General features: G+C 36.1%; 2 protein-coding genes across 3 annotated transcripts; both read right to left on the minus strand.

The window, feature by feature from the left end:
* Positions 1-789: 789 nt before the first annotated feature.
* On the minus strand, positions 790-7,370 carry Lkrsdh (lysine ketoglutarate reductase/saccharopine dehydrogenase). 2 transcript variants are annotated; one of them, XM_076814690.1, is made up of 11 exons: positions 7,155-7,370; positions 6,954-7,083; positions 6,325-6,807; positions 5,305-5,530; positions 4,639-4,966; positions 3,745-4,108; positions 2,855-3,177; positions 2,475-2,724; positions 1,698-1,961; positions 1,245-1,626; positions 790-1,171 (listed from the first exon to the last, which is right to left on the minus strand). In XM_076814690.1, the coding sequence occupies exons 2-11, from the start codon at positions 7,041-7,043 to the stop codon at positions 1,056-1,058; spliced, it is 2,826 nt and encodes a 941-aa protein (XP_076670805.1). In that variant the 5' UTR covers positions 7,044-7,083; positions 7,155-7,370; the 3' UTR covers positions 790-1,055. The 2 variants fall into 2 exon arrangements, with proteins under 2 accessions (XP_076670805.1, XP_076670812.1); XM_076814697.1 differs by having other exon boundaries at positions 1,698-1,957; positions 2,471-2,724; positions 6,954-7,370.
* Positions 7,371-7,513: 143 nt separating this feature from the next.
* Positions 7,514-10,312, minus strand: Tfiifalpha (transcription factor IIFalpha). The gene is made up of 7 exons (XM_076814710.1): positions 10,147-10,312; positions 9,887-9,933; positions 9,398-9,769; positions 9,009-9,331; positions 8,570-8,856; positions 8,145-8,488; positions 7,514-7,828 (listed from the first exon to the last, which is right to left on the minus strand). The coding sequence occupies exons 1-7, from the start codon at positions 10,168-10,170 to the stop codon at positions 7,615-7,617; spliced, it is 1,611 nt and encodes a 536-aa protein (XP_076670825.1). The 5' UTR covers positions 10,171-10,312; the 3' UTR covers positions 7,514-7,614.
* Between the last annotated feature and the right edge of the window lie 259 nt (positions 10,313-10,571).

The following is a 10,571-nucleotide window of genomic DNA, read 5'->3' on the forward strand; positions in this document are numbered from 1 at the left end:
ACATACTTAGCAGAATTTGGCAGCTTGTAGAATGTAAAATGTTTATGATAAAGATCGCTTAATCTGTTACCCAAAAATTACCACGGAGCGCCACCGTCGATGATTTAAATTCAGTTTTCGAATTTAACAAATTCGTTGATAGTAGAGCTTAGTTTAATGTGTTAACAAACACTTGATCATTGATTTATTGCTGACTACTTACAAATGACGATATAACTTTAGAACCAAGGCAAATAGATTGTTCACTATATGTAAATGACGCGCGCCGTATCTACCGACCTTCCCTGGCAACCCTATGCCCCCTCCCCTGTGCCCAAGGGCTCACGTCCCACGATTCTGGTTGTGTATATGATTATAGGAGAAGGGTAATTTGGTTATAAATCATTATGAATGGTCATAAAAAAGTGCTCACATCGGTTAGAGAGTTAGGGTAAAGGTACCAGTAGTTGACCATGTATCAGTAGTTGACAACTTTTCAGAAAAACGTGAGAAATAAGGTTGTACGTTACGAATTGCGTGCGGCGTAGCGTACCATTGGTTCCTCCTTAACCACGCTCAGTCCGAAGGACCCGCCTCAGGTCCCAACTCTCGGAAATCAGACTATAATACCCACAGTTCGCCACTTCTAAAAACCTTATTTTTCACGATTTTCTGAAAAGTTGTCAACTACTGATACATGGTCAACTACTGGTACCTTTACCCTAATTATGTACCAGAGAATAGATACTGTGAGTACCGCCAAGCCTATATCCAAAATAATCAAAGACCAGATAATCGGAATGACAAAAATTGTGAATATAAAACTACTTTATTTCTTACATGTTTATCATATACATTCGAAATTCTATTTTATTTACACACACTTTGACATCCACTGTTTAAAGTAATATTGTAAATATTGCTATTTCAAATTCTACCTGGCCTCACCTATATACGCCATTGCCTTCTTGTATATACACGCTGTATTTTGTTTATGTGGGGTGCATTTATACGAATGAGCCAACGTACATGTGCTCTTTTTCCTAAATTTTATTCATATCTGAGAGAAAAAAGTGCTATAACCATTTAGATGTTTCAAAAAATTCCATTCCTTCAGCTTTCAAACGATTAAGTACAGGGCGATAAATGTCCGCTGTAAATGGAAGAACTACACCTCTTTGTTGAATTTCACCTGAAATAAATCTAGTTTGATTTAAGATTCTATATTACCATACAGATTTGTCAAGAAACAGGAAGGGTTATACCATCGAGAATCATTTTAACAGCTATAGCTGTGGGATATCCAACTGTACGTGCCATAGCAGAGTGCCCATCTACCTCCCCATACAGTACTAAATTAATTCCTTTGATTTCTCTTCTATTATCAGGCCAGAGTATACCGATGTCGTGCCTTAAAATTACAAGATCCCGTTCGTTCCGCTCATAGCACAATTTCTTCGCTAAGTAATGAGTAAGCGTGTCCAAGGGCGTGTTTAATTTCAAAACTAAATCTTCCTTCAGAAGTCCTAAATCTTCGATCGCTTGGACGGACACTTCTGAATTTAACATTTCTCCTAATTTTCTTTTAAGATTCTCATAGAAGATATTATCGTTTGCCAAGCCGAGTAGATTACAGATCAGTACTCTCTGAAAGGAAGCAAGAATGTTACTCCTTCTGTATACGCATGACGTATTCATTAATATAATTATGTATATACCCATGTAATATCTGGTCCATTTGGGTGTAAACAGGGATGTGGAGTAGGATCGATTAGTCCGAGGCAGTGTAAAGCTTGTACAGTGTTGCAGAAACCCTTGAATCTTAATGTGCCCCGTAACATTGTTTTGACAGTATTAAGACCATACAGATCCTTATAAATTGTACTGTCTCGATTGGGGAAGCCCTCCAAAGCGAAGCCCGGTAAAAAGTCCAAATCCTGAACGGCAGTCATAAGCTCTCCTCCTGCTGGGATTTCTACTACCTGTGAAATGGCAATAGAGCATAACTACATCTAACTTAATGTTTAGATACAGATAGCAATATCTTCCTGTTTCTTGGTTCTTGCAATCCACTCTGGCCATTTATAAAGCAAATAGAATAACACTGTCAGACCTCCTGAAGGTGGCAAGAAGGAGATACTCCTAGACTCTTTAGACAGAAACATGTACAAGGTGTTTATGGGATATTTATATATTCAGTTTAACATTTCCATGTAAATATCCATGTAAATTCTCCAATAGAATGGAGAATTAGCCAAATGGGAAATAACACATACTAAATTAATGTATCTATACAACGATTCGTTTTACGAGTGTTGATTTGTTAGCCATCCCTAAGAATTCTCCAAGTAAAACGAATCATCATTATGCATTTTTAAGCTTCGGAGTAAGACGAAATGATTACTCAGTTTTTTGAAAAGTCTTTCAATAGTTGAATTTAATTGTTTCCTAAAATTGAAATCTCAAAGAGGAATTCGTGAAATACTTAAACTTACCCGCTTGTCACAGCAGTACCTCGCTGACGCCAAAGTATTTAGTAGTACTCCTCGCGGTGACCAGTTAAATTTGTACCGCAAAGGGTTGGATGAACATTCTGGGGCGGGTAAGCCACCACACCAAGATACGAATGATTCTATTTTACCACCAGCTTGCTTTACGTTCTCGAAACACTCTAGAGCCAATAAATGATCGATACCAGGATCCAATCCTATTTCGTTAAGTATAGTCACTTCCGCTGCTACTGCCCTAATAATAATAAAGTCGTTATATAATAGCTGTGGCCTATTACGTATCCAAGAAAAATCTGTTTAGAGCAGAAACGTATAATATATAACAAGTAGACAATATTAACGCTAGTAAAAATATGAACGCTCACTCGTCGTGTAAAGCTTTGACATCCTCGTTCGTGTAACTCGCTGTTACCAAGTGTGTCTTAGCAGCTATACATGCTTTACCAATAACGTGGTGTAGCGAGTAAGGTAGCAATGAAACCACCACATCTGCGGAACTGACGATGTCCTTTAAAGTATCAGGGCGTTCTAACACGTTCAGGAACACTGGTTCCACGCCAGGAAATTTACTTGCTAATACGTCGGCCTCTTCCTTTAATTGAGACGCAACGATTAAGCGTATGTTACTGGCCCTATGTAAATATTCCACCAACGGAGCGGAAACGTATCCTGCGCCCAAGACGACTACCTATTTTTAGGAAAAAACGTAGATTAAGGTAAGTAGATACAGTATGTATTCGCTATAAGCTCGCGGCTCGAGAACAGTGGCGAGCTTATAGCGCGGGAGATATGTCTGAGGCGAGTGTCTCTTCATTTTCATTTTTGGCAAAACAATAGCTCGGTCATTTACATAATTGCCAGAAATGGTAGGGATAGCGTTGACGATGAGTGAAGGGCATTTATTAGATGTGCTCGGCAGAGTTGGGTATTAATCGAATAAAATGAAGATATTCGAAAATAACAAATAATATTTTATTCGAAATTATTCGAATAAGATTTGCGAATAAAACGAAGTTATTCGAGAATAACGGATAAAAAATTATTCGAATAAAAAACTATTCGTTATTCGAGAATAACTTCATTTTATTCGAAATTTGTATTCGAAGATTATAGGAATAAATATTTATTATAATTTTTATATAAAAATTTATTCGAATAATTCCCAAACTCCGGTACTTGGCCTAAATGGAAAGTTCAGCGTGTACCACCGGTGGAATTGTGGGAATTTATTTTGGGGTACATAACTTTTGCATACCGTTTTATTCTGTTCCTCTCTATTATCCGCCTTATGCTTACTTCGCTGATTTAGCAATCTCAGTTCTTGAATATATTCAAAATTCGGAGTTAGTCGTCCATTAGACGCAATTATTGCATCTTGCACGGCTGGGCTGAAGTTATGTTCTTCCAGTGGTATCTTTGCATCTGACTGAATAATATCCAGCACGTATGGATACAAAAGGTTTCCATAGAAATCGGTAGATTCTTTTGGAAGCTGAGTTGGCATGTTGTCAATGGAACACACTAACACTCCTGGTCCCTTGAAGGATTTTGTGTCCTTGTTGCGATCCGCATCGTATAAACAGAACGGCGTGTCTATTGTTGTACATTCGTTCATAAATCTACAAATATTTTAAAAATTATGCACAAAAGTGCTATTAATATTTGTGTAAAACAAAGTTTCTTCTATTGCGTCAATGATCATCAAAACAATGTACTTTGTAATAAATGGAATTACAAATCCCCAAGAATAACAATCATATACCAATTATGTATATTTTCGACAGAAATTTTTCCTGCTTTTAGCTTCCACTTTGCTCAAATCTTACAAAGATTTTCTAAAATTCTCATGTTAATTCTAAGACACCCATTTACACAGTATTACGTAAAACTATATGTGCTTTAAAGTTAGCAAATGCATTAGTTTCTAGACATCGTTTTCGCCTGCGATATTTAAAATGCAAAATAATACTTTGTGTTTACAGTCGTTTCAAAACTGAAAGAACGCTCTTTCAAAAAATTTATGTAAATGAATTTAATAAACACATAATGTTCGAAGTTATATCTTCATTTTTTTATTTCACGCTATTCATTGCTTTAAACTCTATTCAAAAGTAATATTTACGGTAACATCGTATTATGTTAATCTTACTCGATACTGCCTCCAGGATCTGCAGATATATCACAAATAGCTAACATTCTGTGAGGCAAAGCAGGAGCACCGACGCTTATAGGTAGCCAAGGAGTGTAAGCTGGCCTTAGTAAATATTTAGCATCGGGCACAGTCAATAATTTTGGTGAATCAACTGCCCAATATATACCATTAATTATCACGGACGCGTATGGCGCAATCTTTTTGCTGAAAGTGGAAATATATTTCTCAGGATGCTTGTCATATTCATTGGGATCAAAACCACCTCCTTCTTTCCGTTCTAGATGATGTCTCCGTCTTACCTCGCACCCATATATCTTCGTTGTATCTAAAATTCATGAATATTCTTTTATCATTCCACGAAGCTTGCTCGTCGAGAGAAACAACTTAAAAAATTACAATCTTCTTGCGTACAATTAGATGCGTTTAAACGTAGTTTCTTGGGACCACGAGAACTTTTATACGTGTACGTTCATTTGAAAATTTTACCCGCGAGAGTAAAAACTTGAAATAGGAACGTAGACTAATTTTATATAACGTGTTTATATTCGCTAATTCGTACAATTTGAACTACGTTACGTTTGAAAAATACTCAGCCGCTCGAATTGTAAAAGAAAGCGAAAGATGAATTACATTAATTTATTTTGCAAATTAATTGAAACCTACCGCCATGTTCGGCGACTTTTTTCAGCATTTCTGGAGGTACGTATTCATGCGGAAGTTCTTGGAAGACCTCCTGACCTCCTTGGCTGACATTACCACTACCGGTGAAAATGAAGGTCAACGGCCCAATAGACTTCGGCATGGCACCCAGCGCTATTTCATACCCTGCATCTCGAATTGCTTGTCGCGCCATCGCAGAATCTCTATAATTATGGGCTGGTCCAATGTGCTAAAAAAATCGATATTTGTAAGTTTTCTACTATCAATAGCCATATTCATACTAAAAATATTTGCGGGAAGATTTCGTAATGAACCATACTAAATAAAATAATATAAAAATGATGTTACGAAAATAGAAAGTGTATAATTTCAGTGTGCACAGTATGATTAAGAAGAATGTAAAATTTCTTTGGAATCTTTGCAAAATTATATGGAGTGACCATCGAGTTGGTTATGAAACTAAAGATGAAGTTTATTTGAAACTAGCTGACCCGCTTCATCCGGGAATTATTCATGATGTTTCCAAAACAAACAGGCAACGTTTCACTTTTAGATATTAATAGTAGGAATAACAATTTAGAAATGCACCTTTTAAATTACAGTGATTGATATATAATAAGTAAGATACTCCAATAAATTCCTTTTCTTGTAATTAGTTACGTGTTTGCATCAAGTACAATATATTTAACACAAATATAGAAAATTTAGTCTTTGATATTCAATTGTATAACAAGGGTCGCGCTAAAACATGCGCGAAATAACGAGTAAATCGATTCTTTCGCATAAATCCCTCTAATATTACTTTCAGAGTGGTTTATATAATGAAATACTCATATTGTTTGCAATATAAATCGTTACGATAAAAAATGTCGACGTCACCTGCGATCAATTCGAATCAAGGACTGTAGACATTAAAGCACTTTCGCGATATTCTTATATTATGTTCAGCTTTTGTTTAGAAAAAACTGTTGATTCCCATAATAACTATTTTAAATTGAATGTTCTCCACTTAATTTACTTTACCATAAATGGTGTATGATGTCCCAGAGCCAACAATCGCAATCCAAGCCCGTGCAATATGTTCACCATGCCAGCTACACCAGCATATTTACCAAAAGCAACCACCCTGTGTCCATTAACGTCTGTCAGCTTCTCATAATCTAACAACCGTATATTCTTCTCAAGAATGGCATCCAGAAGAGGCATATTGGTCTCCTGTGCCTTTATAGTGTGCGAAAAGAAACAGTAAGTTTTGTTAGACAGAAGCTGATCCACAGGGACTTGCTTCACCCCAAAAATAACAGAGGCAGGGCTAATGTCCTCTTGTAGTAAAGCACCTGCAGCTTGGTAAGATTGTGCAGGGTAAGCCCTTCTGTTACTGGGTTGCACAAGGACCTTTACTCCTGCCCTAATTAATCGACGAACGTTTGCAGGTGCTAAAGGAGCTCTTCTTTCCCATACCGACTGGTCTTCTCTCCTAATTGCGATTACCTTACCTTCCAAGGTCTGCAAAAGATATTCTTAATTAGTTAAAATTTCTTATTTCTAATTCCTTTAGTACATATGCTTGTCTTTACGTCTCCAATCAAACATTAATTGTCGTTTATTAGAATATATTTTATAATTAATGCATGCATACATGTGTATCTTACATTGATGCAACGTGTCGCCGGCGCAATTGTAGGTATTGTCAATAAAAAGCGTTTATTAAATTCGCACGTGGGTAATCGCAAAATCCACATAGTATCTTCATACAATCAAATAAAGTGTATAAAGAGGTTTCTGGGAAAAAAGTATATTTAATACTTGGATATGCTTGTTGAATACACAATAGTAAAGCAGCAAGAAGGTACCGAGCACGATAATACAATACGCTCACTTCACTTTGGAATTAAAGATGCTGTATTGCTATGTTGATATTACATAGGTCAGGAGGGTCAATGCGAAAGTCAGGATATATTACTACATCACTGATAAGCTGGAAGCCATACTCTTATCAAAATAATTCAACTTTTCTCAACCACACTATCCCCCGTCACTATAAATAGCCCATCTGAAAGAAATTTCCGGTAGTTTTGATCTTGATTTCCTTTGGGACAATAAATTATTACTTATTAAATCAATTATTTTACTACTTATTCATTCTATTTCTAAGCATTATCATGTAACACGATAACATGGCTGAATGTAATAAAAGACAAAGGAAGAGTAGTAGGGATTAATAAATTTATTATTATACAAACGACTGTTTATATATTTCACAGACTAAGGTACTTAAATAATTGTCCTATGTCGTAAAAATATTGACGAATATCAGTTAGACTGTGTTTTAATGGATAAGTACATTTTGTTCTTTATTGTCTGTTTCGTTGGATTAATCTTTTTCAGTATTTGAGTCATGACGTTAACTAACTGTTCAGAAGTAAGGCCAGTTTTCTTTGATTTAAACTTTTGTAAAAGTTCTGTTGTTGTCATTGGCTTGCGCATAAGATAACGCCTGACTGCATCTTCCGTGATTCCAGATTCACTGTAACATAACAAAGACATTCAAAGTTGATATGAAACACGTATTGTTTCTAAAAGTTACAGGTTCTCTTATAGTGATTCATATAAGTCGTTTTTTCGAATAAGCTGAGTTCACGGCTGTTTGCGGTGAATCTGGTAAACAGTGTAAGTAAACAAGCATATATCAGAACCTTCGTCCCAATGTGCTCTATTTACGTAGATATTTCACGCCCAAGTTTCGATAAGTACGAGCCAGCGTAATCCAGCGCCCAAAGAAATACAGACAGTTCCATTCACCTTCTATTCATCGATATACCGAAAGTAAACAAAGAACATACCTGGCTCCTGGGATATAAGAAGTCACTGGCACTAAATTAAAATTATCCAATTTCAATTTCTTCGACTGCGATAAATCTGGAGAACTACATTGCTTTCTCTTCAAGGGATCAGATATTCCAGCAGAACCGGGGGTAGGTGTTGCAGACCTTGAGCTATGCGCACTATTTGATTTTTTATTATCTTTCTCTTTCGCTGTATCGGATTCTGACGCTGAATCACTAGAGAAGTCACTAGAAGAATCCTTCCCAGAGGAGAGTTTTTTCAAATCTTTCTTCTTAAATAATTTCTTCTTCTTCTTCTTATCTTTTTTCTTGTCGGCATCTTTAGCAGGTTTTTCTTTATCCTGCAAAATTGTTTAAAAACGGAGAAATGATATCGTAGTAGTGAATTCAATACTGTGCAAATTACACGTTTGTTGTCTTACCTTGTCTTCCTTTTCTTTATTTTCATCATCCTCGTCTTTATCTTCATCGCCATCTTTTTTGTCAGTTTGCTCTTCGTCGCCTTCTTCTTCATCAGACGCTAGTAATTTCCTTAATGCGTCTTCCTCTGCAACAGACTTTATCTCTTTCTGTTGCTCCAATTCGGATTCAGAATCTGAGGAGTCAGAAATGTAATCACATTCTCGACCTTCTTCATCCCCATCATCGCTTTCCTCAAATGCCTCGTCGTCCGATGCGTTCTTCTTCTTTTTCTTTTTCTGAGAATCAACTAATATAAATACTTATGTTGTATTATATTACCCAATTAAACAATAGAAACTAAATAATCCTTTTATCATTACGACATGCAAATGCACGAGACGGTTGTCAATTAACATTACTAAATACACTTGTTAACAGCATAAAATATATAATGCCCACCTTTGCCTTTCTTTTTCTTCTTGGTATCTTCTTCCTCGTCAGAATTTTTCTTATTATCATCGCCTTCGCTAAGCGAGTCATCGTCATCGCTGTCCATCCATTCATCCATTTCAGATATCTTCAACTCTTTCTCTTTCTTGCCCGGCTTCTTACCCTTTCCACCATCCATTATTTCTTCGTCATCTGCACCCTCTTCGTCGTTCCTAAGTCTTTTCCGTAACATCAATGAAAAATAGTTCATCACTTTATTTCTGCGACTAAATTCTTGCTCCGCCTCTTCTGCGCTCAATGCTTTATACCTCTGAATAGGTTGGAAATTATACCTAAACGTGGAAATTTTGCGTACTGAAGTATTTAGTTGATAATAGCCGTAAAGCGAATTGCCTTACCATTCGTGCAATGGAAAAGCTTCTATGGCTCCATCCGCTGCATGTGTGAAAACATAATAAGCAGCGTTTTCACTTACACCCCCTTCTCTTATGCCTTTAAATTTCTTCCCAGTTTTGCCACCAGATTTTAAAATCCACGGTTGATCGTCAGGCTTATATTTTCTACTAGTAATGCCGAACTTTTTCCTTCTAGCTTCTTCTCTCGCATCCCGACCAAATTCAGAACCAGCTCCAAATTTTGGAACCTCCTCCTCTATCCCTTTATATTCCTTCATGTTGTTTTCACGTTCCATCTTCACTTGTGACCATTTTGAGAAATCAACATTCAAGGTTGCATTAAATCGCATTACATTATGCTTCTTCTTGTTATTCCTGAAACAATGGAATATTTTATTCAGTAGATGCATCAGCTTCGATATTACTACTTAAGTATAGGTGGTTATTGTAAAATTATATTCAATACAATGTAAATAAAAAGGTTTTACGTACTTTGGAACTCGAATGCTGAATTCTTGTACAGATGGTGCGACGGAAACCTGTAAAAATTATTAACCCAATGAAAGGTACAAATTTGACAGAGTTCATTATGCTGATAATTGCGTGCCTAGCGAAATTTCAGAAACTGAGTCTTGCATGAGCAAAAATTGATCCCGAATCTTTACATAAGGGATTACTTTATTTTTAATAAAGCAACATAACCTATATTAAATATACATTGTGCTATTTATAGAAATGTCATTTTTTAATACCTTTGATACTCCACATGACGTCATCTTGACAAATGTATAATGTTGTTCAGTAAAGCATGCAGAACACGGTTCAAATTATAAGACAAGTAGACTTTATACTATAAAATACGCATGACGACTTTCAGTACGACCAATGTTTGTATACATGACATATGCATTCGTGAATCGTGAACATAGCTATAATAGATATGCAAACTGGAGCGAAATTTGAAAGCGGACTTTTGTGGTACCATGTTGGAGACAATGTGTTTTCCACCGTAAGCAGGTTCAGGGCTATTGGTAGAAGGTTGTCTGCCACGAGAAATAGCTAGAGCTGTAAATGTAAATTATTTATATATAGTAATAATATAATGGATACATATTATAGGAAAGTAGATATTATAATTAGGAATGTTATAAAACGTTACGCTATTTTACTGTTATCA

This window comes from Andrena cerasifolii, chromosome 1, assembly GCF_050908995.1.
Source record: "Andrena cerasifolii isolate SP2316 chromosome 1, iyAndCera1_principal, whole genome shotgun sequence".
NCBI lineage: Eukaryota > Metazoa > Arthropoda > Insecta > Hymenoptera > Andrenidae > Andrena > Andrena cerasifolii.

What these genes read in the sequence shown, in the direction of transcription:
- Tfiifalpha (XM_076814710.1), bottom strand. Translation starts at nt 10,170, where the DNA reads ATGACGTCATGTGGAGTATCAAAG. An exon ending in CGTCATGTGGAGTATCAAAG is followed by an intron (nt 9,934 to 10,146) that starts GTATTAAAAAAT and finishes TAATTTTTACAG; the next exon opens with GTTTCCGTCGCACCATCTGT. An exon ending in TCTTATATCCCAGGAGCCAG is followed by an intron (nt 7,829 to 8,144) that starts GTATGTTCTTTG and finishes GTTATGTTACAG; the next exon opens with TGAATCTGGAATCACGGAAG.
- Lkrsdh (XM_076814690.1), bottom strand. Translation starts at nt 7,043, where the DNA reads ATGTGGATTTTGCGATTACCCACGTGCGAATTTAATAAACGCTTTTTA. An exon ending in GTCAAAGCTTTACACGACGA is followed by an intron (nt 2,725 to 2,854) that starts GTGAGCGTTCAT and finishes TATTATTATTAG; the next exon opens with GGCAGTAGCAGCGGAAGTGA. An exon ending in GGTACTGCTGTGACAAGCGG is followed by an intron (nt 1,962 to 2,474) that starts GTAAGTTTAAGT and finishes GCCATTTCACAG; the next exon opens with GTAGTAGAAATCCCAGCAGG.